The 27,955-nt window shown below is 41.8% G+C and overlaps 1 protein-coding gene across 1 annotated transcript; it reads left to right on the forward strand.

The window, feature by feature from the left end:
* Positions 1–266: 266 nt before the first annotated feature.
* On the forward strand, positions 267–27,210 carry taok2b (TAO kinase 2b). The gene is made up of 21 exons (XM_051416698.1): positions 267–817; positions 3,984–4,124; positions 5,133–5,204; positions 5,306–5,407; positions 6,582–6,627; positions 6,737–6,833; positions 7,111–7,224; positions 8,635–8,726; positions 8,912–9,005; positions 9,571–9,652; positions 10,962–11,129; positions 12,357–12,563; positions 13,014–13,083; positions 13,200–13,311; positions 13,500–13,677; positions 13,768–13,896; positions 14,026–14,229; positions 14,788–15,027; positions 20,514–20,726; positions 22,904–23,086; positions 23,643–27,210. Exons 2-21 carry the CDS (start codon positions 3,993–3,995, stop codon positions 24,582–24,584), a joined length of 3,477 nt encoding a protein of 1,158 aa, XP_051272658.1. The 5' UTR covers positions 267–817; positions 3,984–3,992; the 3' UTR covers positions 24,585–27,210.
* Positions 27,211–27,955: the final 745 nt, after the last annotated feature.

Raw genomic sequence — 27,955 nt, forward strand, 5'->3', positions numbered from 1 at the left:
ATGTACTCACAAATTAGAACAAACAAACAAATAAGGGTTAATGATAAACTACAGACAGCTCACTAGTTAATAATAATCTTATAAATAATAATCTTATAAATACCCTTAAAGCTTTATGTCAGATTGTATCCAAAAACACTAACAATATGGTCCTACATGTTTTGTTTACGGTCGCTGTTAATCGTTGACATGAACCTCCTCGACCACACGGGGGCGTCGTTGCAGCTCCTGTGTCCCTCCCCCTCTGAAGCGTCGAAGAAGAGCACTTCCGTTTTCCTTTCGGCTCCCGCCCCGCTCCGCCATCATGAAGTCCTGAACAAAAACGGACGAGAGTCGAGCAAAATGGGGATAACACGAACTGGAGATGAAATCCGCCGACAGCACTAACGTAATGACAGCACAGAGTGGAGCACGGAGCGGACCCGTGGAAATTAATGAACCAGTTTCCCATTGAAAACGTCCCAGGCAGCTCCTGGCGTTACGTTATTTAGTTAGCGGTGTGGCTAACAGCAGCTAGAGCTAGCCCCTCTGATTTTCTCTGGCTAGCTCGTTTAGCTGGCAGGCGTCAGTCAGACTAGCTGTCACTGTAATTGACTGCCACTTTACTCATGTCAACTCGTGCAGACGTGCCAGCTGTCCAATTGACTGGGAGCATCAGGATGGAGAGGGGTTTGAGTAAAAGCATCGACAGACAGAATGTGGTTTGTTCGTGTTGAATAAGACACCAGTGTCGAGGAAAGGGGAGTGAGACCAATATTTTCCAGCCAGGCCAGTTAGCTAGCTCCAGAGCTAGCTACAGTGGATCCCAAAAGCCACGGTAAGACATGTTATAAATCATTCAGCACGTCAAAGCCGACCAATGCGCCTCTCTCCCTTGTGTTTGCAAGGGAAAAGAGCAGCTCGCAGCGTTGCCTGTCTAATTTTAAGATCCTGCAGACGTTGACATTGACATGCAGGCTTGTTGTTGGCCTGCAGCCAGTTGGAGTTGTTGTCGTCTACTGTTGAATATGTGTCGTGCATTTTCTTTGGTGTGCAAGAGCAAACGTAGCCTAATTGACCAGCCAAGTGCAAAAAAAAAAAAAAAAAGCCCATCTAGCTTGCTCAGCTGAGAGGCACACTATATATGATACTGACGGCAACCCATCTAGATAATTACTCCTCTGTCTCACCACGCCAAGGACAATATGCATTTTGTTTTCTAAATATATGCCCAGGGTGCTCCATGGTTGTAAAATTGCATGTATGTTAGAGAGAGATAATCTTGGCTGAAACCACATAATTGGAGCATTTGTTGCCTCTTGACTGCAATGAGTATGATATGGATGGGTCTTAATTAATAATTAAATTAAGATAATTAGACTGATAGTCTTTATTTAGGGTTTGGTTGCGAGATTTAAAGAACTTCTTATTTTCAAAGGGAACCATCTGCTTCCTCTTTGACAGTAGCAAAATGGCCACGAAAGAAATGTTTCATCTGATGCACGGTTCTTTTTTTTAAAAAAAAGTTTTGAAATACCGACATGAAGGCCCAGTTGCTACGTTTCCGACCACAATATAAAGCATGTGTTACATTTCCACAATAACCCTTTGACTAAATCCAAATATCCCATGATATACCCCGTGCCAGGCTGTTATCTGGACAGACACACAAATGAGCAGTTGCTGTTTCCACTACAGCTACATTACTAAGGATACACACTATGTACAGTATAGGAAAAGTTTCAATATTTTTCATCTCGTACACAAGAATCACAACCTGACTTCATGCCACAAACACTGAACCAGTATAGCAAGTGTATTTGTTTGTAAAAAAGTATTTTCTGTAGCCATACTGTCCAAAATAATGTGAAGTTGTGTTTAGAAAGGTTGTGACAAATAAGTAAAAATAGTGTGTTTTGATGTAGGCCTTTTGTGGTGGCACACATCTCAACAATTTTGATCCTGTGATTAATAGGGCCGTGTATTGGCAAGAATCTGCCATAGTATCGCAGTTACGTTTCCATCACTGCTATCCAGAGGTCGGGGGTTAAACACAAAAATCAATCTCATTATATGATATTTTCTGATATTATCTTGATTAATTATGATTTCTAATGCAAAAATGAGAAACTGTCAATGCTTCAAAACAATCAAACAATCTTATTTTAGTTAATGGGAGATTTAAAAGCATTTTTAAAGATAGATTTTAGAAGTTTACCGATACCACACATGATAAATATCTGTTATCTCAGGGTATCACATCGCTCGACCCTGTAGGAAGTGATGCAAAACTGATAAATCAGTGATCAGTTTCATCCTTTGATATCCTAATCTAAATTTCCAATAGGCACTTACAGAATGTTTTATCCGACTGTAAACGCCACTCCCTTTGGCTATATTTCCATAATTGGCCCAGAAACCTCTGATGACCTTTTCAGAGAGAAATCAAGCGATAGTGGTTACTGGGGTTGCAGCAGTATATCAACACCAGGGTATACTCTGGTATTAAAATAGACTATCATACCGTTTACTTTTATCTTGTGAAATTTTGCCTGCTGCATTTTTAGGGAAGCAGGCTATGTGAAATGTCCCTCTCTCAGTATGTATGTGTACCATCTAGTTTACCTTGTTATTTAGCCTGATGTTATTGTGCTTTGTTCACCGGTTTTACACACTTGCATGCCGTTGAGAGTGCGGAAGGGGAAAGGATTGTTTCGTTTAGCATACAATGAAAATATGAAGCGTTTTGTGTGGATTTTTTGAATCTTAGTTTAACATGAGTGAGGAAGATTAAAGAAACAATTAAACAAAGAATTGCTGGAGGAAAAGAAACTGCTGCATCTGCGATTTTAAGATATTCTGTTCTCTAAAAAAAAAGATTATGCGGTGCAAAAACCGGTATTAATTTCTTCCACATTTCCAATTGGATGATCCACAGAAGCTAAAAGCTGCATGTACTTTATCTATAATCACGCAAGAATCCATCTTGCCAGACGTGTTGTGTCCAAACACAGTGGACCAATCGGCATCCTTTGAGGAACTACTGGCAGCTACGGCATGAGCTATGTGTGTGGTTTGGTGCTAGGTGTGTGACAACGTGTGGGAGAAGTGACTGTTTGCTCAGAGGTTAGCGTAGCTGCTGCTAGCATCAGTTATATCAGATATTTTTTGTGACAACATTATACAGTTTGTTGATCTGATTGGTTGACGTTCACTCGTGATACATGCTGATTGAGAGATGATTCATCCAATCACCGTATTTTGTGACAGCTCCTGCCCTTCCAAACTGTTTGTAATGCTGTCTTCCCAGATGGTTCTGTGTAACAAACCACCTGGCTCAGTCTGGTCAAAATAATGAGAGTAATTGCCTATTTTTGAATATAGCAATGTTAATGAATGAAAAAATCTTAAGTTTTGCCAATATTGTTCAGCCATATATTTCTGTTGGAGAGACAGATGGATGATGGACGGATGAATGGGCGGGTGGATGAGTGGTCATTTGAAGCTGATGGGCACTTTGATATTTTCCATCCATGTGAGTCACGTAAGACAGTTTAGATGCAGTTGTAGTACAAGATAAGTTTTTTTACACAAGAAGCAAAGTGAGTCGACTCAACAACTGCAGACTAGCACGTTGATCTTTGATGGGATCAGCGAAACTAGCGGCCCTTTATACAGAGTAATTCGGTGATATAGTTATATATAAGTAATATAAAAGTGAAGTTAGAAAGGTTCTTGTTATAATTATTTGAGAAACACTGGGATTTAGCACAAATGTACTACTACAGCAGCAACTAAAAAAATTATCAATTTTCTTTTACAACAGATCTTGAGAGAAAAACACATGTTCAATACATAAACATAAACATAGATGCAATTAATGATAGTGTCAGAGTTTGTGTCCATATTCCCATGGCGGCTCATTCCAACGCTTCCAACACCGATTGCGGTAATCCCTCCAAATAACAGACGCTCACCCAGTGTGTCTCTTGCACGCTCCCCAGGCGCTGGCCATGCCGTCGAGTGTGCGGGCTGGGAGCCTGAAGGACCCGGAGGTGGCTGAGCTGTTCTTCAGGGAGGATCCTGAGAAGCTCTTCACAGACCTGAGGGAGATCGGTCATGGGAGCTTCGGAGCGGTCTACTTCGTAAGTTACTTTCCTCTGTGTTTGGCTCTGTAAAGGGGTATTCGTATTGGTGCCACAGTGGATGGTGGATGGAAGTGGATGTTTTTTTAGTCGCATACACTCGCACACTCTACTGTCAAGCTTCTGAACATGATGTGCTGTACTGTTGGGCCTTTTCACTTGTCATTTAGAAATGCAACTATTTTGTAGTAATGATTTCTGTTCATATCGTTCACTCTTATTACAAGTTGAAGTAAAAATGAAAATTATTGTATTCTAAACTGTGTTGATTTGCTTTCTTTTCATCTTTTAGTCAGACAAAAGTGATTTTAAGATATCACCTTGGGCTTTGCTAACTTGAGATGGAAGTTTATATTTGACATATGAGACTAAAAATTCATTTTAGTTTAATCAATAGTTGTAGTAGCTCAAACTGTATCAAATCGTTGCTACAAGTGATAGTACAACCCAAAAACTGCTCCTCTGAGCAGCCCATCTCTGAGGTGTAGTGACTGGTGAACCTAGCCTGGGCAAAGTGATTAATGGTATGAAAAGGTAATCACAACAAAAAAGAATAGCTGTCAGACAGTGGTAAGAGTGATGTTGTGGGTCAGAGATGGTGTCCGTTAGGCAGAAGTGAAGGCAGTGATGATGGTGATGATGAGTGTGAGTAAGCTGAAGATGAGAGATGGCAGGAGAGAAGAAAAAGGTAAAAGCATGGTACGAGTCAAGGACAAAGGACAACTCGCTTGTGGTGGATGAAAAGGCCTGTTTAATGAAGGGTGAAAAGGAGCTAGTCATGGATGAAGTGATCGACAGAAGAGGGCAGAAGAGAAGAGGAGAGGCTCAGCAGAAATCGTTGTTTTATGTAATAGTGATTTCTTTGTTGGGTCTGATGTAAAAACAGCTGATTAATTAATTAGTTTTCACTAAAATCAACTGGTTATAATAAGATTCTTCTCTCATATATCTGTTTAAAGAAGACTAAAAGTAATTTATCATCTGTTGTCCCTCACCTTTCCACATTAGGCCCATGACATCCGCACCAATGAGGTGGTGGCCATCAAGAAGATGTCCTATAGTGGCAAACAGTCCAATGAGGTAATACTGGCAACCCTCTGATCCTTTATGTATTTTGATGTAAGATCAGTCAAGATCATTGATCCGTGTCATCAATGATTGTGGCTCTGCTTATGTTTCAGAAATGGCAGGATATCGTCAAGGAAGTGAAGTTCCTCCAGAAGCTGCGCCACCCCAACACTGTTGAGTACCGTGGCTGCTATCTGAGAGAGCACACAGCATGGGTGAGTGTGTTTGTGTGCATAAGGCGATTTTTGATTGATCACGTAATACACACCTATGGCAGTTTTGTACGATGTCTTCATCATTTTTATGAAATGCATTATTTTGTTTGTGCTTCTCAGTATGTTATTGTTACTTTAGTCCACGTTGGCACAATAAACAAAGATGAAACTCACGCAGAAACCACAACATAGTCATCAAATTGTTCTTTATATTTATTGTTGACTGTTGACTCTGATGTTTGAGTTGGATGTAATGAATGAAACAAAAGGAGACTGAAATACCCTGTCTCCACAGTAAACGATCTACTGAGTGTTTGATGGTTATTTATTTGTGCTTTAGAACACTACCGCCATGAAACCATTATCAAATCAAGTTTTATTTCTCTCTTGTACTCGCTCTTTTTATATTACCGTTCTCTCATTCTCTCTCTCTCTCGCTCTCTCTCGCTCTCTCTCTCTCTCTCTCTCTCTCTCTCTCTCTGTGTGTGTCGGGAAGTCAACAACAAGGCCTAACTTTGTTTTTAATGATAAGAAACAGCAAGAAATGTTGTCCCCTCATTCTAATATCAATACTAGTAGCACCCACCCACTTCCTGATTTGTCTACAAAGTGGTATGCAGGTTATAGTTGCCACATAGTCTGTGTTTGACCAATCGTTGACGGTAAGCGCTGCAAACTCAGCCCCGAAACCTTCTGAACCAACAGAACCGAGAACTGTCAAAAGGGAAACAAATTTACTTCCAAGATTCCTCAAAAGGTTTTGGTCCCCAGGGAAAGTTGCTGCAGTGGAAATGTCCTAAAAGATCAAATGATTGCAATTGCTGTGTTGTGTAGGTGTGTTTTTATAATGCATACAGTACTGTATTATTACTGTACAGATAATACTAATGTGACGTTTACTTAGTCACATTAATCAGCTTCTGTTATGTGGAGGAGTTGGCTTCAGACCTCCGTTTTGAGGTGGAGGTGGACATGAAAACACATTTCTGCGTTATACTTTCCATATCTCTCACCCTTTAATAACTGTACTGAAACTCTCAGGGAAAACTGCCTCCGGTCCAAAAAACCCTTTCCATTCGGGTCAAGTGTGGAAAAAGTCCTTAACATCAAGTGTGCTTCTGTGTTAGGCTCCCTAAAATAGCATGCGGTTTAACACTCTCTGCCTCTCTTCTAGCTGGTGATGGAGTACTGCTTGGGCTCAGCTTCTGACCTCTTAGAAGGTTAGTCAGAAAGAACAGAGACAAATGAGTAATTCATTAATACTAATGAGTTAATTATATATTTCACATTAACAATGCCTGAAATATCCCCTAATATCTCTTCTCCCAGTCCACAAGAAACCCCTCCAGGAAGTGGAAATAGCTGCCATAACCCATGGTGCATTGCAGGGATTGGTGTATCTTCACTCTCACAACATGATTCATAGGTAACCCCCGTTCTTTTTCTCACTATCTGTATCTATTCTGCTCTCCTCGCCCACACTTCTGACAAGAGACAAAACAAATACAGGGGAGAAAGCACAAACTGTGCTGCCTAAGATAAGCTTATGCAATGGTGTATGTGCAGCAACACATTTTAGTGCATAGTGCTGCTCCCCAGTCTCTAACAGTACATTTTTATATACCTCTCTTATTTGTTTTGTCTTCCTCACAATTTTCATGACCAGTCATTTTCTCTTATCTGATCATTTCTCTCTCTCTCAGGGATGTGAAGGCAGGAAACATCTTGCTAACAGAGCCAGGTCAGGTCAAACTGGGAGACTTTGGCTCTGCCTCCATCGTTGCCCCGGCCAACTCCTTCGTGGGAACACCTTACTGGTAAGGCACCAGACTTTTTTAGTCATAACAGCTGATCATCCCTGTCATTAGATGATGGTATGAGAACAGTTATGCCTGGTGCATTCAAAAGGATCACACCTTGGTTGATATGGAGACAGTCCAGGTTACTGTGGTAACGGACAGTTTTTTAATACTACAGGTCACAGAATCCTTATCAGGTTTAGCGCTAACCATGATGACAGATACAGTGTGTTTCCTGTTACTGCTTCATGATAAAAGCCATCACATGTTTTGCCTGGTGAATGCTTTAATGTGAAGCAGCAGCATTCTGAAGTTTTCTTTCTTCTTTGTCATAACCTTTACCACAGTCACGAACCAAAGAACCACTTTTCTCCTTCAGTTTTTATTTGCGGCATACCAAACTTTTAAATAGCATAGTACTCCGTCTGGCTGGCTGTTATTCATGTATTGTCACACTTGTGAAGCGATAAAGTTCCAACAAGGTGTGGCGGCCTAAATGTCACATTCAAATTCATTCAAAACATGCAGAGTGAATTTTAAACTTGAGCAATGTTGATCTGCAGGGTAACCAAAGTTTTTCATTGACACTCTGATGTTTATTCTCATATCATTTCTATATATGTTCACATGTAGTTGGTTTAGTATTTTACCAGTGTTTACCATTAATTACCTAGACTATGGTAGCCTGCCATAGTTTCATAACAAACCGAAAATATTTTAACACTTCTCTCTAACATTGTGTTTTGCGCCACAAAGCCTCTCTCCCTCACCGTACAAATACCCGTCAGCTGTTGGCGATGCATTTGTTACCACGTTGTTTCCGTTATGATAGGCTCCGTCATTAACAACAAGCCTCCTCACACACGCTTGGCTCAACTGCTGTTGTTAAAACGGAATAGCGGGTGAGAAATCACGAACACGAGTTGTGCTTTCTGGGCGACTTCATAAAACTCAACAAGAAAGTCAGCAGAGAGAGGTGGGGCAACCCAGTGTGTGCACGAGAGAGACACAGACCAGAGTATGTGTGTGCATGGCCTGTGTGGAAATGAGTGGGAGAGTGAAATAAGTAATATGTATCATATAAGTAATATATAATAAATAAGTAGGTCTTTTTTCAAGTTTTTCGAAAAACTTCAACGCTCCCCCTTTCTGGTCGCCATCCCAGCCCCAAACACACTTACCCTCATCCTGTGGGAAACATTGTTTTACTTTCAGCTCTACCTGCATACTTCTCACAAAGGCATCGTATTCCACTATTCATCAGCTACAGGTGACTGTTGTCAGACTAACCCTCATAATGTTCATGTCTGTTCATGTGGTATAGACATTAGGAAGGACAGTGAGCCCTGAGGTGGTGTTCTCTGTTGGTCCAGGATGAAAGGGAAAAGCTGGAAATGGCTGAATTGCTTTGTTGTATCCTCCATGCAGGATGGCCCCTGAGGTGATCCTGGCCATGGACGAGGGTCAGTACGATGGGAAGGTGGATGTGTGGTCACTTGGCATTACCTGCATAGAGCTGGGTAAGAGATGGCTATAAAATGGTCCACAAATGTGTTTTAATGTGTTCACAACGCTGTAAGCATCCAACCCTTTTCTTTGCTTTCTCCTCTCCTCTCTTCTCCTTTTTTTTTTTTTTTCTTGTTCTTGCTCTTTATCTGCCACTCTCTGTCTCTGTCACGCTATGTCGTGCTTTGTCACTCTCTAGCGGAAAGGAAGCCTCCTCTGTTCAACATGAATGCTATGAGTGCCTTATACCACATCGCCCAGAATGAGAGCCCTGTGTTGCAGTCTAATCACTGGTGAGAGTCGGTCCTAACCATTCTGTCCTTTGAGGCAAATAAAATGTTTGTTGCACCATGAGTTTGTTGCTTGAGATTATGTCATTATTGTTGCATTTTATAAAAGATTTCCTAATTATATTGAGGCTCTTTCAACATAATGTTGCTGATAGATTCCAATGAACATTTTTAAATTAAATTAACCTGTATCAGTGATGAAGGTCTGGTCAGAAGAGGCCATTTCCCATTGTTTGTTTGTAAGTGTTGGTGGTTTATAAAGTACCACATGCTTCAACAACGGTTTTATCATTTCTGTTCAAACAAACAAAACCCACAACACTTCTGTGTAATGTCACCATGTCTCCCCAGCTTTCTGTCAGAACAGGCACATTTTAAAGGATCTTAACCTAAATGCTTTGTGACAACCTGTAATAAACTTCAACACTAATAAAAAAAATAATTAAAAGTTAACATTTAATTATGAAAAAGTCACCACATAGAGGTTTAGAAAATATAAAAAGTCACACCACACTTATAAGTGGCTGTCTCTATGGTGCATCTTTAACGAAATTTGTATCATTTACAGGTCGGATTATTTCCGCAATTTTGTGGACTCCTGCTTGCAGAAGATCGCCCAGGACAGACCTACCTCTGATGTGCTGCTCAAGGTAAAAGCCGTTTGATGTTGTACATAAAGGCCGGCAGAGGCGCGATTATCTCTTTGTTAGAGATTGTCTTTGCATGCAACAGGAAATCTGAAGCGTAAATATAGTTAAATTAAATACTCCCCTTTCGCTTCAGTTTCTACCAGATGCAACCAGCCGTTCTGTTTAATAAATACTATAGAGGTTCTTTACATTTGTTGTTACTGTTCAAGTGTGCACTGGCTCAAGTGTGTACTGGCATAACAAGGAGGTCAGCTTGTTGCTGTTGGGGAAACAAATAATGTGCCGAGGACTTGAACTTCAAAGGGAAATATCAAAGGAAAATTGTGTGTGTGTGTGTGTGTGTGTGTGTGTGTGTGTGTGTGTGTGTGTGTGTGTGTGTGTGTGTGTGTGTGTGTGTGTGTGTGTGTGTGTGTGTGTGTGTGTGTGTGTGTGTGTGTGTGTGTGTGTGTGTGAGCATCATCATCAGGAAGTGGGCACAGGAGTTTAGTTTGTGTGCAACTTTGTGGCTACAATGATGGCTAAATGCTTTATGGGAACACATTTGTGCAATATATTCTGATTTGGTCACTTGAATTAGTGTAAACACACAAATCCAGAGTGGCTAGAGTATGTCACAGATTTTATCATTTAAAATCACACACTAATATAATATTGCTGGCTGTTTGCATTTAAAATCTTCCTGAGCTAAGACAAGACTGCACTCACTACCCAATAAAGATCCATAAAATAGGCATGAATTTACACAACCAATGAATTTAGTCGGGACAGTCACAGTCACCTGGGAATGATCACTTAATGAAAAAGGAGGTTGCAGGGTCGCTTCCTCCTTTGTTCTGTTATTAATAGATATTTTAAACAAGTGGTCCTTCACTGTTCTGTTTGATGAGCAGAATCCCAGTGTAAAGGAAAATAATCAACATCTTTTATAATAATCGCCCCAAAACTAGCACCACAACTCACATGTAGGTATAACGTTGTTCAGACAGACGGACAGACAGACAGACAAATACAATAGAATAAAATACAACAATTGACTAAAATACAAAGAAATATAAAGAAATATAAATAGGTAGGTAAGGTGCAAAGAGTTGTAGTTGCAAGATGGTGGTAATAGAACTGATGACATGATGGTAGTGTTGTTAATAACAGTATATAATAATAACAGTATATAATGATAATATTTATTATAATAATAATAATAATATGTATATATAATATGATGACTGAACAGATGTACATGTACATACACATACCTTTCTGGGTAACTGTTCATCCTATGCTCTTCTTCTTGACCTTTCTCTCCACCCAGCACCATTTCCTATGCAGAGAGCGTCCCATGACAGTTGTGATGGACCTGATCGCCCGCACCAAGGATGCTGTCCGCGAGCTGGACAACCTTCAGTACCGGAAGATGAAGAAAATCCTCTTCCATGAGGCACACAACGGTCCCGCACCAGAAGGAGGCGATGAGGAAGAGGTAAGAAAGAGATGGAGGAGGAGGAAGAAGCCAACAGAGCTGAAGGGAGAAATGAAGTTAAAATGGCAGGGAAGGTAAGGTTAGAAACTGGGAGAGATGGAATAAATACTGGCTACTGTTGGCTTTCAGCATTGGGTATCTGCTGAGTCCAATCCAATACTTATACTAACCTAAATATTGATTAAACATGTATCTGATGCACTGAAATAATAGCTGTAAACACCTTGTCTGACACAATCTGACACACCTTGTGGGGACTATAAAACAGTCAGTCCACTCATTGTTGTACAGTGCTGTAACAGAGTTGAGCTTCCTCCCTCACAGAAGACCCAGCAAGGTGAACAAAACACTGTACAGTAGTGAAAGATCGCCATTTGTTCAGCTTTATGTTAGCCAATACTGATCATTTAAAATATGCCCATATCGGCGCTGATACTAATCCTTAGGATGGGTTCATGGACTACTTCAGACAGTACAGTGGAGTGCTCTGAATGGTCTGATTTTTGTAAAGTGAAACAGGTTTGCATTGCCTCAGAGTTGTGCATTGTGTTGCCATGTATTGCATTGTTAACCACAAGCATGAAACAAAGACACTTAAACATAACTGAATGAAACCCATTTAAAAGACTGTGTATAGTGTTTGTTTTTTATTCACATTTTACTTGGAAACACCACTCACACTTAATATCTTCAGCTCCTGTTGACATGTTGAAACTCCCAAATCCGTAGGACTTTAGTCAAACAAAGTAAAGAAGTACTAACTGCCATAAAGATGACCCCTCAAAAAATCGTATATTTTTGAAAGGGAAGAAGCATTTATTAGGGTCTGTGAGGGAAAACAGCTGTTTTTTTGCACCCATCCTGTCTTTGTATTGTACTTCTCAATATATATTGTGAACTTAGGACCCCTTCCTCTCCATACAAAGGCCTTTGTTTCCATCAACATTTAATTCCAGTTAGTTGTACCCCCCAAAAGGAAATGAAGGAATTCAGAGAATGTGGGGCTGCACTTTTCTAGAGTGTAGGCCTCTGTGTCACTGTTAGTACGGTATGTTTCTTATTTCACTCTATGTCTGCTCAGGAAAGGTTATCATAGAATTAGCAGGTTATTTGTACTACTACCACTGCTGCTATCACCTTATGAAGTCACCGTCCTAAAAGTGTTGTCTTTCTCCAGAACCCTTTTAACTGTTTTGACTAAACTTCCTCTTTTGTCCTCTCCACCAGGATGTGGAACAGTATATGCTGCGCACTGGCACAGTCAACAGCATGGAGAGCTCTCACTCGCTGCCGTCCATGTCAATCAGTGCCAGCTCCCAGAGCAGCTCGGTCAACAGCCTGGCAGACGGCTCTGATGACAGCGGGGAGATGGCCATGATGCAGGAGGGAGAGCACACCGTCACCTCCAACAGCTCTGTCCTGCACAAGCCCCTGGTCAGTGTGAGAGTCCTGTCCCTCCCAAACCCCTCTTTGAATATTAAATTTGTTTTAAGAGGCATCAAGTCAGTCTTACTTAAATACTGGAGTTGGACTTTTCCTATATACTGGCCGCAGATGGTCCACAGGGAAATTTTCAGACCAGCTTCAAACATGCGAACTTGCGCCACCTACAGGAACTGGAAGGTAATAGCAGCACCAGTGTCAGCCTGCTGATGCAGAGTAGATATGTCAGTGTTGCCACATACAGAGTTGAAGCAGAAAATGTCCATGCAGCATGGTGATAAGCTCACCAGTCCAACTGCCAAAGCTTCAAGTTTTGGTGAACTCGGGTAACATTTAGTTAAAAGAATAGTTGGTGGAAAACTCCTATTCTTAAACCACCACATTGTTTTAAATACTTTCCCTCTTCTTCATTTCCTCCTCTGCTTGGTTTTCTCTTTGTAGAGCCATGACAACATCTACGATGATCCCTACCAGCCAGAGATTGACTCACAACGAGAAGCTTCGTCTGCTGGTGGCGGCGGAGGGGGGGGAGGAGGAGGAGGAGGAGGAGGGGGGGCGGGGGAGGAGGAGGAGGAGGAGGAGGAGGTGGAGGAGGAGGTGGTGGAGGAGGAGGAGGAGGAGGAGGAGGGAGACGTCGTCGAGGCAGAGACCATTTTGCCACCATCAGGACAGCCTCGCTCGTCACCCGTCAGATCCAGGAACATGAGCAGGGCTCGGCCCTGAGAGAGCAGATGTCCGGGTAAGGGGAGGGCTGAATCAGGGCTGGTTCTACTTTCTATATATTGCTGTAAAACTGACACTCACCCAACATTTGAACTTCAGTGAAAACCTTATTAGAAATAAAAGTCAGTTGTGGTGTGTTAGTCTCTCTCTTAAGAGCTTACCTTTATCATTCTTGCTATTTTCATGCACCGTGTCCCCTCACAGGTACAAGCGAATGCGGCGGCAGCACCAGAAGCAGCTGATGGGCCTGGAGAACAAGCTGAAGGCAGAGATGGATGAGCACCAGCTGAGACTGGACAAAGAGCTGGAGAATCAGAGGAACAGCTTCTCAATGGAGGGAGAAAAACTCTCCAAGAAGCACCAGGTTATCTTAGAGAAGGAGGTGAGCTGGTGGAAGATGAACAAAGTAAATGTGTCTTTTGTGTGCTCTTCACTGATGTTAATGAAACTGATTGCTTTTTTGTTTTTTCAGACAAAGGCAGTCCTGACAGAGGAGAAGAAGTTCCAGCAGCACATACTGGCCCAGCAAAAGAAGGAATTGACCAGTCTGCTGGAGTCCCAGAAACGTCAGTATCGACAACGCAAGGAGCAACTCAAAGAGGTGCTTCTAGGTTTTACCCTGCATCATACTAACACCATACAAACAGCCTTGATGCTTCAGCTTGATATCACGGCTCTTCAGCTAATACTACTGTACTTTCTGTTCATTGCTTCTAATTTGTAACTGAAGGAACTGAATGAGAACCAGTCAACACCAAAGCGGGAGAAACAAGAGTGGTTGGTGCATCAGAAGGAGTGTCTGCAGCAGCTGCAGGCAGAGGAAGAGGCGGGCCTGCTGCGACGGCAGAGGCAGTATTATGAGCTACAGTGTCGCCAGTACAAGAGGAAGATGCTGCTGGCACGCCACAACCTGGAGCAGGATCTGCTCCGAGAGGTACCTTCCTTAAATTTGATCAGTTTGTTGATGTAGGATCAACAGTTCATTTCTCCCTGAAGCAGATTTTAAGCGCCAGCTGTGGTGGAAAGTTAATCCTGACAAAGAAAACTCAGATGTAGCCTAAGAGAGAAACTGTAAATTACATTTTCAGGTAGTAAATTAAAATAAAGATATACCTGTTATTGGGCTTTTCTGACACAGTAAGTCTGTATCAAGTTGTCACAGCATGTTCTTATTTGACTTTTGAATAAAACTTTAAAGGACAGGTGGAATGGGGTTTCAGTGTTTCCCATAGATCAATAATATACTTTGCATACTTTAATATACTAATTATGGGATTTTGGGAATAGCCAAAACAATAAAAAATTATTTTTTTATTAGAAATATACTACAATATTCTGAAAAATTATTAGGTATATAAGAAATATACTTACAAATAAATAAATATTCCTTAAATTACTTAAACATAATCTGTGAGTAGGAAAACCTCATACATTTGTTGTTCTGTGATAAGTGTCCTCTCCTGTCTCTGTATCATCTTCTTTTCTTCTCTAGGAACTGAATAAGAAGCAAACTCTGAAGGACTTGGAGTGTGCCATGCTCCTGCGCCACCACGAGTCCACCCAGGAGCTGGAGTTCCGCCAGCTGGGTTTGGTGCAACATACGCGGGCCGAGCTGATCCGCACGCAGCACCAGACGGAGCTCACCAACCAGATGGAGTATAACAAGAGGCGTGAGCAGGAGCTGCGTCAGAAACACGCCGTGGAGGTCCGCCAGCAGCCCAAGAGCCTCAAAGTGAGTGAGAGCACCCAGAGCATGGGGTCTCCCCAGGAGGGAGAGAGCCAGACGACAGAGGGGCCGGGCGGTGGTGGCGGGGACAGTTTGGCGGGGGTTGCGGGAGTAGAGGTTGAGGACGAGAAGGGTGGGCAGTTAGAAGAGGAGAGGGAGGTGGTAGCTAAGGAGATGTATGATGGTCAGGATGAGCTTGATGGAGCAGTATCAGACTTCAGAGATGAGGAGGTGGAGGGTGAGCGTGCCCCTGCGGTTGAAAGGACAGATGAGGTAGATAATGACGATAAACCAAAGGAAATTGATGACAGAGAAGACGAGGATGAGAAAGAGGAGTGGAAAATCGATGAAGAAGGGACAGAGGTGAGGGAAGTAGAAGGGGTGCAGTGGGAGTACGAGGAGGGCCGCAGGGAAAGCGCACACGTAGACACGGATGACGAGGAAGAAGAGGGCAGGGGCGTGGCCGACGGTTGTCCGTCAGAGTTCATCTCATCCACGTCCCCAGAAAAGAGACGGCTCCGCGAGCGAGATATCGATGAGCTGTCCGAGTTTTACTTCCCCGATGCCACAGAGGAGCTGGAACCCATACCCACCTCACCCCCTCCTCCCCCTCCCCCCGCTAAGACTTCTTTCCCATCACTCTTCTCTCATGCCATCTGCCTCCTCCTCTCCCTCTCTGCTGCTGCCCAGCCCTCCAACCTCACTTTGTTGCTCCTCTCCATCTTCCTCCTCTCCCTCCGTCGCTCACCTCCTCTGCCCTCTGTGGCGTCTGTCCTTCTCTCCGCGGAGCTCGCCTTCTTGGCACTCTTCTTCTCGTACCTCTTCCTTCGCTCCTGCTGTTCTCTGTCTCTCTCCACCTACCTGTCGCTCAGCCTCTGGGCCAGCGGTCTCTTTAGTTTAGGACTCTCCTTCAGTCTGGGGATTTATTACATCCCCATGATTTTGATCTCCGCCTCCTTCCTCAGCTCTCCCTCCCTCTTCCTCTCTCTCTACTTGGTGGTGGTGCTGGTTGTCAGGCCAGCCCGCGACTTCCTCCAGTACGCGCCCCGCAAAGTCAACCGCCTCTGCATGCGCGTCCTTTTCCGCCTGCCTCGACCCCTGTTTGCCATGTGCCAGTCGGTTCTCGGCGGTATGGCTGAGCGTAACCTTTATGAGATGTTTCCCAAAGCGGGGCGCAACTGGGGTGTGCGCCAGTCCAAGATCCCAGTCCCCCTGAAGAGCTTGCCTTTAGAGTATCAGGCTCGCTGCAGTAGTGCCTCTCCTTTGGCCAAGGGCCTTCTCTGGGTCAGGCGTTTCAGTAGACGCCCCCTCGGGGTCCTGGCCGACCTTGCTAACTCCATAGTGCTAAAACTAGCCAGACAGCTCCTTAAAAAGCTGCCGCTCACTGTCAGTATCAGACTGCAAACTCTGGGCCTCCTGAAGAAACAGATCCCGAGCAGGCTGCCCCAACTGCTGCCCAGGGAGGTCAGAGAGAGGAGGCAGAGGGAGAGGAGGAGGAGAGAGAGGGAGAGACAGAAGAGGGTAGAGAGGGAAAAGATGTTTCGGGAGGATGGGAGGTGGGAGTGTGGGTTGAGACGAACTTCATCCGGCAGGTTTGTCAGAGGGAAAATACGGCCATGGAGATAGCATGAGTGTGAGACAAATTGGAGGAAACAGTCGCACACGCGTGCTGGTGGTGTATGTGTGTGAGTGTGATCATGTTCCATTGTTCAGCCATTGTCTGTGCGTCTTTTTTTATTTGGGCCCACACGTCTCTCTTTGTTACATAATTCCCAAACTGGTTTTTGGTCATGTTTCTTCAAGATGAGACACATTCTATCCTCCACACGTACATCTGTACATCGGTGTTTACTGGCTGAAAGTTATTTTGGCTGATGAAGCCAAACATGCGAACATGTGTGCACACAAGCCGTACTGTCCAATCAGTGGGCTCTGCAGATGTAAACATGCAGCCGAATCCACGGTTACTGTACCAAACCCAGTGAAGTTTAAACAGTTCATTATTGTGCTTTTTGTAAAAGTTCCTTTTAAGTTTCTTTAATTTGATTATTTTGCTCTTAATTTGTAAGACAAATATTTTTATGGTTATTTTTAAGACCGTTTTTGTGCAATCTTTTATTTGTTTTTTCTTATCAGTCGTCTTATTTCATAGAGAGCACCGTTATCTCAGTGCTTAGAACAAATATTACAGTGTTGCATAGCTTCATGGCTATAATTTCACTCCCCAAAGCTGAATACTGTGAAAAATAAGAAAATAACTAATAATTTCACTAACATTACCCTGAACACTATTTCTCAGTCAGTATATAAGTGCAATAAACAGCTCAGCAGAAAAATCTGGGACCACTGTAGGACATTTGATATCATGTTGAAACATAGTTTCTATGTTTAGAAGTCAAAGTGGAAAATAGTTAACAGGTCTTACTTTATAGGACTTGAATTAAGAAAGTCTGGGGCTTCAAGTTCATTGTTTCATGTGAAGATATTGGATATCATTTCCAGCTGGTGAAGTCATTATCTTTCAGATTCTAGTTAGATAAACTGTTTTTATTGTGCTTTACGCAATATTCTTGTTATGATTTACCATGTAAACATTTAGATATTTCCCCCCTTAATAATCATATAGATCTACACCAGTTGAGTGCCTAGTTACAACTGTTTGCACAAAATGTTAATAGTCTGTTGTGAAGTGACGTATCCTAAATTTATTAAAAATGAGAAAGCAGGATATGGTTAGGAGTAGTAAAAGTATAATATAATAAAAACCTATTTAATATTTCAATGTAGCTTAATTTATATGAAGCCATAATAGACAATCTTTTGAGACAAGCAATCATAAAATAAGTCCAAAGATTGATGCAACTACTGAATGTGAAAGTTAAGATTGAGCACTTCACTATCATATGAAGAAAATATAACAACATATATCTGTTTAATTTTGCACTGTCCCAAAGAGCATTTTCCACACCACTTCAGTTTAGGGCTGCAGCTAACGATTATTCTCATTAATCATTCATCTGCTGTTTATTTGTTCAATTAGTTTAGCTCATAAAACTTCAAAACATAGTGTAAAAATGTCTTCCAGTACCTTGTTTTGTTTGACCAAAACCCAAAGATATTCAGTTTACACTGACAGATTAAAGCAGCAAATCAGCTGAGGCAAGGAGCTGGAACTAGAGACCGTTTTTCACTATTTTTGCTTTAAAAAAAAAATGACTGAAACGATTAATCGATTATCAAAACAGCTGCCGATAATTTTTTTTGTCGATCAACTAATCGAGTAATTGTTTCAGCTCTACTTCAGTCGGACCAAAAAGATACCAGACAAGTAATCGTGTCATTTCTTTAACCAAAATGTAGACATTTAATGAAATGAACCAAATTCAGGTGAAAATGTGCAGTGCATGCATAAATCTGAGAGAACAAACATTTTAAAATGTGCATATTTTCAAGGAAACTCTGGTTAAGACGAGTGAAGTGCATTAGCATTTATAAATGTTAATTATGTAGGGAAAAGTGCCCTGTATGTCACTGAGGGACGACATTTGAGCCATTTACATGGAGGAATATTACTGAGCAGGCCATCTTAACTGTATATGACCCAGGGGGAACCAAAAAAAAAATAGGGCACTTCTTTAGGGTGACCTGCATTTGGGAAGACATTTCACAACAAACATTGTTTTATTTGAATGTAACTTATTATTATTTGCCATTGATTTACATTTGTGTTCCAGTATCAGTTATTTCCTGTTCCTCTGTGTATGTTTACATGTTTGTATTCTGTTTTGTTGTGACACCTTGAGTCTTGAGAGTTTATATCACCTTGAGTTTTTCTATATTTTATTTATGCAGTATTTAATAGGACTAGTACTGCATTATTTTTGGCAGCCATTTTGTTGTCCTTTTTATTCTCATTTTAGCTGCATGAGTGTTGGCGTACTGTATGGCTGCGTGCTCGCAAGCATAGAAAAATATTTTGTCATACTTCCAGATTTTTCTTTTACACAAAAAAATAAATTCTTTTGTGTGAAAATCATTGTCTTGTTTGTTTTTATGATTTTCGTTTCCATTATTACCATGTCTTCATTTGTTTACTTTTCCCCTTTATTTATCAGCCAGTGTTATTGTATAGAAAGATCCCGTTACCATTTTGTTCATCATCATTCCTTCTGTATTATCACACATTTTATCCCTCTTGTCATCTGTGGTGCCCTTCCCTTTGTTTAAAAGCCACCAAAACCCGCCAACAGTTTCTGTGAATTAATGTGTTATTTCTAATTTATATTAGGATGTTAACTGATGGGCATATAATCACTACTAGGCCTCACTAGTAGGTGGTGTTATTTGAACTTGCGTTCAGATTAATTTTGTGTGCATGAAAGTAAAGAATAGTCATTTCAAATAATCCCTAGATTATATTTGTCTGGTTTGAGGTCTTATGTTAGTTTCAAGCTTTCACAGTCAAAATGTTAAATCCCATCATTACACATATTTAATTCTTAATAATTATAACTTGCAAAAAAGGTTTGATAATAATGTAAATGTAATAGTTTTCACATAAGATGTCAATATAGATTAATGGCCCTGCTGTTAAAGGCACAATTTCCAATCTAAAGGTTAAAAAAAAAAACATTTGGGTTTAAACAACATTATTCAGCCATTTCCACCTTGCAAATGCACAAAAGGCTTTTTTTTTCATCTGCATAAAACCTTTTTTAATATATGAAAATACATCTAAAGCTCTGTGTGTGTGCCTGTATGTTATATGCTCAACACTTGTTCTGACATGATTACGGGTTGTATTGAAGGCATGGACCAAAAAAGGCCTGTTGAGTGTCCTGAAACAGAAACAGGGATAATGTACTGACACTGACGAATGATAAAATATACACATAAATGTTGGTTAACACTTTGGATTCATTGTATGAATCACAGTACGAACTGCACTGTATGAATATATCAAACTCTTTTTAGCAGAAGATTGGAGATAAAAAAGATTTTATAGACTTCAGTCAAGTATACTGTGCATATTGTGCTGGTACATTACAACATTTACAAAATTCCACAACTTAAAACTAATAATAATTAAACAGCACAGGTGTAAAAACAAAAACATTTACGTTTTAATGCATTTTATTTTTCACCTTCGTAAAAACAACTCCCAAGATTAAAAATCGTGTGAACAAAATAAAGGTAAAATTAGTGCGCGTGATGTACAAACCCTTTTCAATGTGGCTGTGATGGTGTCACTGCAAAGATTCAACATTTGACAGGTATTTATACTTTTAAGTTGTCGTTACTACTTTGAAAAAAAAATCAGTCATGTCAGCATTTTTTTTTTTAAATGCATGATGTGTAAAAGTCACTTGTTTTTCTCAGATTTTCTGTAAGTGACAGAAAACATTTGTATTCTGTATTTAACGTGTTCATTTATAAAAAACCAATGGAGCACTTTAGCCCAGCTGCCTCCATCTCTTCTCTGTCTCCTCCAGTCCAAAGAGCTTCAGATTAAGCGTCAGTTCCAGGACACCTGTAAGATCCAGACCCGTCAGTACAAGGCGCTACGCAACCACCTGCTGGAGAACACGCCCAAGTCGGACCACAAGGCCGTGCTGAAGCGGCTGAAGGATGAGCAGACTCGTAAGCTGGCCATCCTGGCCGAGCAGTATGACCACTCCATCAATGATATGCTGTCCACACAGGCTGTGAGTAAGGCAAGGAGATGTCGTTCACTTCACACTCGCACCACACCACCACTGCTGTGCCTGGCCTGGGGGCCATCCTGCCCGCCCACCTGCCTGCCTGCCTACCTGCCCGCCTGCCCGTCAACAAGCCTCCTCCTGGTCCCTCAGTGTTAATCTCCACTTAAACCCACATTCCCCAGTTATATACCAAGTGATGTCCACCATCCTGCTTCCCCTGCTGTACACGTCCTCTTCTGAAATATCCTTTAACCTGAATTTTGGGGAGAAAAGTAAGAAAATGTGTTTGCGTTTCAGCCATACCTTCAGCAATAAGAGTACTGATATTCAGCCACAAAACTAAACACAGTGCATCACCAATTTGGCATTGCACTCCTATAACACTGTCGGACTCAAGATGGACAGTTTTTTTTTTTAAAGGGTTGGGGTTAGAACAGTAAAACCAGAGATATCTTTTTTTATTCCTTGCATTCTTCCTTGTCAACCTGATGCCTTTATTACCCACAATGCAACTCAGACAGCTTGGTCAGTAAGCTCACTTAGCATCACACCCCCCAGATTCTTTTCATTTTCAAAAATGTTTTTATTTGCATGAAAAACAACTGAAACAGTTATCGTTAAAATACTTAAAGTCCCCCTCCGCTCCGTCTTTTTGGTCTTGTTCCTGCATCATAATTGGATGTTTTGGGATTTGATGTATGTGCAGAGTTTGACACTAGTAGAATTTTTTCCACATTCGTCTGCTGAAAGTGAAACATTTCTCTGTGATCACTGAAGCTCAGATTTTTAAGGGGCGGGGCCTAAAAGCATAATTTGTGACATCACAAACAGTTTCAAGTCAACTCTGGTCCAGTATGTAACTTATACAAGTGTAATGTATTAACTTGAAGCCACCAGTGCAAATGCACACTGAGAATAGACTTTTCTGTCTTTCTTGCGTCCAGCAGGAAAACAAAATTAGCATATTCAGAGAAAGAATACAAATTCTATGTAAAAATCATCATATCAGACACACATTATTGCTCCAAGCAGACTATTTATATTATATCTTAATATGTGTCTGGAGGGGGTCCAAGCACTCACTTACTGTATTTAAGTTACATTTTATGATTTTTAAGTAGTCAAATCCTTTTTGTACAGTCCTTTATCGCTAAACTCTTACCTCATCCACTGCCCTCTAAAGCCCTTTTTAAATAGTGATCCTACTACTACTGCTGTAAAGAAGACCCGTCATTACACCGGCTTTGCTTTTTCACACTGAACCAAACAACGGCGGCATAATGCTGCCCCAGTGTGCGATAGCAGGCCGGTAAAAGTGTGACGTGTAACAGCATCAGCACTTCACACAGACGTTGATTCGGCTCTGTTACTACCTTCGCCTGCTGGCTCAACAGCAGAACAACAATGCCCCCCCTTCTGGACTTGCACGTTTTATACAGCAAGGCGGAATAACGGTGCAGCATTCCAACCTTGAGCAGGCTGTATGAAAGAGGTTTAAGTATCAGGCTCATACACACACACAAATCCCAGGCTTTTAAATGAATGAAACATAGTAGGAAGAGGATGCGATGTGACAAAACATCCCTTTCCCTTCAATGACATAACGCCCCATGCTACTTTAATGACCTCACATGGCAGCGAGCCATGTAAGCCCAGTAAGCCAAATCCCTGCTGCCCTTGTTTGTCCGCACATCTACTCCTGCTGTAGTTAAAGTATCTTTGGGAAGGTTTCCCACTCACTGATTAAACTCACATCACACACACAGGTCAAAGTAGTTCAGCTGCTGGGCAACATTTTGTATTATTACACGCACACAATTCATGCGTCAGTAACTCTTCATATTCTGTTCACAAAACCCCCCCTACAGTATTTCTGTCTGATGTATTTTAGTTTCTCATTATTGTAATTCATATTACTGTGATTCTAGCTTGACAATTTCTTACTTTGAATACACTGAATACAACATATGCAGGCCCAGACTGATCCAACTCGAGCCAAACCAGCCAAAACACTGATATAACAAAACTCTGCTCTCTTGCATCTCCCTCTCTTTCATTTATGTTTGTCAAACTCTCTAAACTTTTCCTCTTCTACCCTCAACACTAAAGCACAATTTGTCGCCCATACAATCCTGCCAAATCCATTTCTCATTACGCTCCCTATTTTTTCTGCCTCTTAGCTGCGATTGGACGAGACCCAGGAAGCAGAGTACAAGGTGCTGCGCATGCAGCTTCAGCAGGAGCTGGAGCTGCTCAACGCCTACCAGAGCAAGATCAAGATCCACACCGACACGCAGCACGAGCGAGAGGTCAAGGACCTGGAACAGAGGGTGTCCATCCGCCGCGCCCTGCTGGAGCAGAGGGTGAGTGTCCTCTGCCAATCACTTTTATGAAAGCAAAGCTCCTTAAAATGGAGTAAAAGTGTCTGGTGAATTTAAGGAATCAAGTTATGTTTGGAGAGAGGAAAGTAACTACTGATGTTAGCTATAGCATCGTTAGCTTTTGCGAGATTCAGATAGAACTTTTTACTGTTCTATGTTGATGATTTTCACCACAAGGTCCTCTCAGTGGCTGTTCTGGAGCTTTCAGTCATATCTTCTTCTTTCTTTTGAGATTAAAAGTTTATTCTTGACCGTGAAACATCGGCTGACAAAAAACAATCCCACCACAAGGTCTACTCAGAAGCTTCACAGTCACATATCTTTTAAAAAATGGAAATTTAAACATCTACATCTGCCCACAACTGGACAACTATGTCTTTTTGTGTGGTTTCAAAACAGCTTCTAACATGTGGTTAGATTGTTCTTTCAATCTCATGATTTACAGTAATTAAAATAGGTTCCCACAGAGTTTCATGTCCTACAATTCAAATGAAAGTGCCGTCGTGTCTTCATGTGTACTCTCCTGCTCTTTTCCTAGATCGAAGAAGAGATGCTGTCCCTGCAGAACGAGCGCTCAGAGCGCATCCGCACCCTCCTGGAGCGGCAGGCCAGTGAGATCGAGTCCTTTGACTCGGAGAGCTTGCGTCTTGGCTTCAGCAACATGGCGCTGACGGGCATCCCCAGCGAGGCGTACCCCATGCAGGGCTACTCCAACGCCCCACCCTCCGGCTCCCGCTCTGGCAGCCACTGGAGCCACGGCATACACCCACAGAGCGCGCCCCCGCAGCAACACTCCCGCCGCAGCCACAACAGCAGCAGCAGCAGCGGCATCAGCAGCGGAGCAGGAGACCGCAGGAGCGAGTCCTCCTCGTCCTCCCACGGCCTGGGAATGGCCCTGGGGCTGGGGAGAGATGGGAGGGAGGTGCACCACTCGTCCCGCTCCTCCGCCTCCTCTTCCTCCTCCTCCTCCTCTTCTTCGTCCCACCACCAGCGCCACCACCTCCCCCAGCACTACCACCACCAGAGCACGCCGCAGCTCTACCGTGAGCGTGAGCGGGATCGGGATCGAGATAGGGAGCGGGAGAAGGAGAGGGAGCGGGAGTGGGCCGGAGTGCGAGGCTCCGGCGGTGACCTGGCCCACCCACACCCCCTGCCCTTCTCCCATCACCTGCCCTCACGCTCCTCCTCTCAGTCCCTGGCCATGCTACCTCCCCCGCCGCCTGCCCCTCCCTCCATATCCGGCCCGTCCTCCTCTTCCTCTTCCTCTTCCTCCTCGCAGGGGGGGATCTACGGCGGCGGCGGCGGGTTGAATGTGCGTGGTGCCCCCAGCCTGATGGCCCTGAGGAACAGCCCCCAGCCTCTGAGGAGGACGGCATCCGGCGGGGGGCCTGGAGGAGCCGGGGGCAGCGACGGCGTCCTGAGCCGAAGCACCTCAGTCACTTCACACATCTCTAACGGCTCCCACCTCTCCTACTCTTAGACGGCGTGAGGAAGAGCGAGGACAGGGTGGTAGCATGAAGGGTGGGAGTGATTTTAGGAAGGTAGCTATCACAGGTTGCATCTCAGTACTCTCAGCTTGCCACCTTTCCTTGTGTCCTTTCTTGGGCTGATCTCTCAGAATAGCTTAAATGCAGAGGATTCAGGGACATCACCCTTTCCTCTTAATGCACAGAAAGGCGAAGAGATCAGTCAACATCAGAGGCAGAGAGAGGACAAGCTGACAATACTGAGCTGCTCCCTGCTTCTTTAGACTCAGGGTGGGTAGAGAGGTTTTCTCCCATTCTCACAGGTATAAAAGAGGGAGGGAGGAATGTAACCACCTTTAATACCACTGGATTATGGTGGTATTAGATTTTAAAAAAAGGAGGTTTGTGTTTAATGTTTCTATCTTTATTACCGCCTGGATAAAAGTGAGACAGGAAGCGTGAAAGGAGGGGGATATTTTGCCTTTTTTTTCCTCCCAGAGCTGCAGAGAGAGAGGGGACGGCAGCCGTGTCTTCTTCTATGATGTTCTATGCTGGAATGGAGAAAGAGAGAGGACAGGGGGAGGAATAAAGGAAAATTATGTTTTATTTTGCATTGTGTATGTACTTGTATGTAGTCTGTAGTGTCCAGATATATCTAGCAAGCACTCGTAAGTTCTGCTCCAGAAAGGGAAAAAGGGGGAGAATCATAAAAGATGGGTTACTTTAGTCTCCAGCCTGCTGGGGGGGGGTTTGGAAAAACACTTTTTATTGATTTACAACTGTTGATGTTTTTGTTGATTTTTTTGTATTAAGTGTATAAAAAGAAAACCACAAAAACAAGTTGCTTGGAACGTCACCAATGCCTTTAAGGGGTTCTTAAAGGGATGTCGTGCCATCAAAGTTTTTATTTGATGACTGCAAGATGATTTCAATCTGAATACAAATACACAGAATGTTTGTAAAGGCAAGAGACTCTGTTCTAAAAATGCAGCTGGGATGAGGAGAGAAACGTTTGTGTGGACATGTAAAAATACAAAAGAAAAAAAAAAAAAAAAGCTTTCCGGCATCCATGACATATTGAATATCTAAACAACATAGGTGTCTACGGGAGTCACTCCAATGCATGAGATAGATGTACAAAAAAAAAACAAAAAAACATTTGTAAACATGACCAAACACATTTGAAATGTACCGTACCTGTCCAAGTTTCACTGGCATTTAAGATCACTCGTCCCACATTTTTGATCTTTACTGTACATATTTATGGGAATATTAAAAACAAAAACAAGTCATTGGTTTTATAGAGTAACAAAGATAATGATAGTAATTTTGATATATTCAAATGAGTATTGAATTCAAGGTTTAGAGCGACGACTCCAACTGCATTTTCTATAGGTGTCAATATTACCATAACTAATCCTGATGTAATTGTTGTTGTAATCATGTTCACATTTTTCTGCGAGAAGAAAAAGGGCCCACTTTTACTGTAAAAAATAGATGATAAAAAAAAACTGTTGTCAGGTATGGTGTGTGTTCAAGGTATTAATGATTATTAATAAGGGATTATTATTAATAATTGTTAATGATTTATGTATGTGTGTCGAGCGGTAAAGTCTGGTTATATTGCCACTTTTTTTTGTTTTTTTCTTAGACAAAAACAATTGAATTTTAAAAGACACTCCCACAACAGCAACACCCCACTGTTCAACTGTTCACGTGAACTCTGACCTCCTCCTCTGGACTCTCATAGGGGGGAAAAAAATTTACAAATTTGGCACTGGAATGTAAATGCTGGTTTTCCTTTTCAGTTCAGGAATAAGTTACCACACAGAACATCTCAAAGGAAGTATGTTGGGGGAGGGAGGGGGGATGAAAAGAGACGTGCACAATCCTGGTTGATAATCTGATTGATGAAGGGTGCAAGAAGAGGAAGAAAAGAAAGGACAGGCGTCGACTGAGCTGCTGCAAACGCGCTCCCTCTTGGGCCCGTCGCAGCAGCAGTGACCGCAGCAGCCCGTCCTCAGATAAAAGACACCAGTCAGTGTTCGTGAGCTTTTAGAAGGTTCTTTCACTTTATTGTGGGTCATTTACTTGAAGGAAATCAGAAATAACTGGACTTTTTTTTGTTGTTGTTTTTTTTATTTTTAACTGAAAAAAAGAAAAATGATAATCACCCTGCTGTTTGTATGACTCAGAAACACCAGCTCAAGACAATTCCCTGTATAACCTACTACTTTATGCTTGGTTGGAAATCTCAGTGCATGCATAAACTCCTTATATAAACTAAGACTGGCGGGTTTGGGACGGCCTTTGTGTTGGGGGAAATCAGTGTGGTAGTGTTTTTAGACGGGTTGTTGTCAGTGTCAGAGGTCGTGGCAAGAGCAGGGGAGTCTCAGTTCCTGCGTCACCGTGCCCGGATGGAAGATGAAGACGAAGAAGCGACCCAGGCTCAGCTGTGTTTTGCAGAGTTTTCGGGAGGGGGTTGGGGTGGGGGTTGAAATCCTTATTAAATATTCAAATCAAGCAATTCCAAGCTTGAGGAGGAGAAGGAAGAAGGGTCTTAACACATGTATTGGAAAAGAAATGGGGTGCTTTAAAAAGTAATTTAAAAAAGATAATAAATTGATATTAACACATTAACTCGTCTTGATTTGATGTACTTTACACAGGTGGGATTATTATGTCAGTGTTTATTACAGGGCTGCAACTAGCTGACACAATTAGTTAGATTGATTAGTTAATGTTCAGAAAATGTGATAATTAATAATTTCAGTAACGTTTTAATGAAAAAGCAAAACAATCTATTACAGTTTCTTAAATGTGAATATTTGCTGCTTTTCTTCATCTTCTATGATGTTGAACTGAATATAAAAAGAGGCTTTGGGATTTATTTATCTTCAATCTTTTTTTTTTTTTTTTTTACTATTTTCTACAAGTGTATAAACCAAACAATTAATAGAAAAAAATATTATTGAAGAATAATTGTTTGTAACATCCCTGGATTATTTTAATTATCAACCAATCTTCCCAGTTATTTTATCGGTTAATCATTTAGTCCAGAAAATGTAATTAATATATATATATATAAGCCCATACTGACACTGATATATTAAAATGTCATATTTTATCTGACTAACAGTCAAAACTTACAAACGCAGAAAATCAACTAATATTCACCTTTGAGAAACTTGGACCAGTACATTTTGGGGATTTTAACTTAAAATTGAATCAAATGATTTAACTGCTTGTTATTTTGAGTCTTGTGACTAATGAATTAATCCAATAATAGTTTCAGCTCTAGTTTATTATTATAGACTCTCACTAATTGGAGGGATATTAACCATAATAATGTATTATAAATGTGTATACTTTATTTATTTTCCTA

Source organism: Dicentrarchus labrax, unplaced genomic scaffold, assembly GCF_905237075.1.
Source record: "Dicentrarchus labrax unplaced genomic scaffold, dlabrax2021, whole genome shotgun sequence".
In the NCBI taxonomy this organism is placed as follows: Eukaryota; Metazoa; Chordata; class Actinopteri; family Moronidae; genus Dicentrarchus; species Dicentrarchus labrax.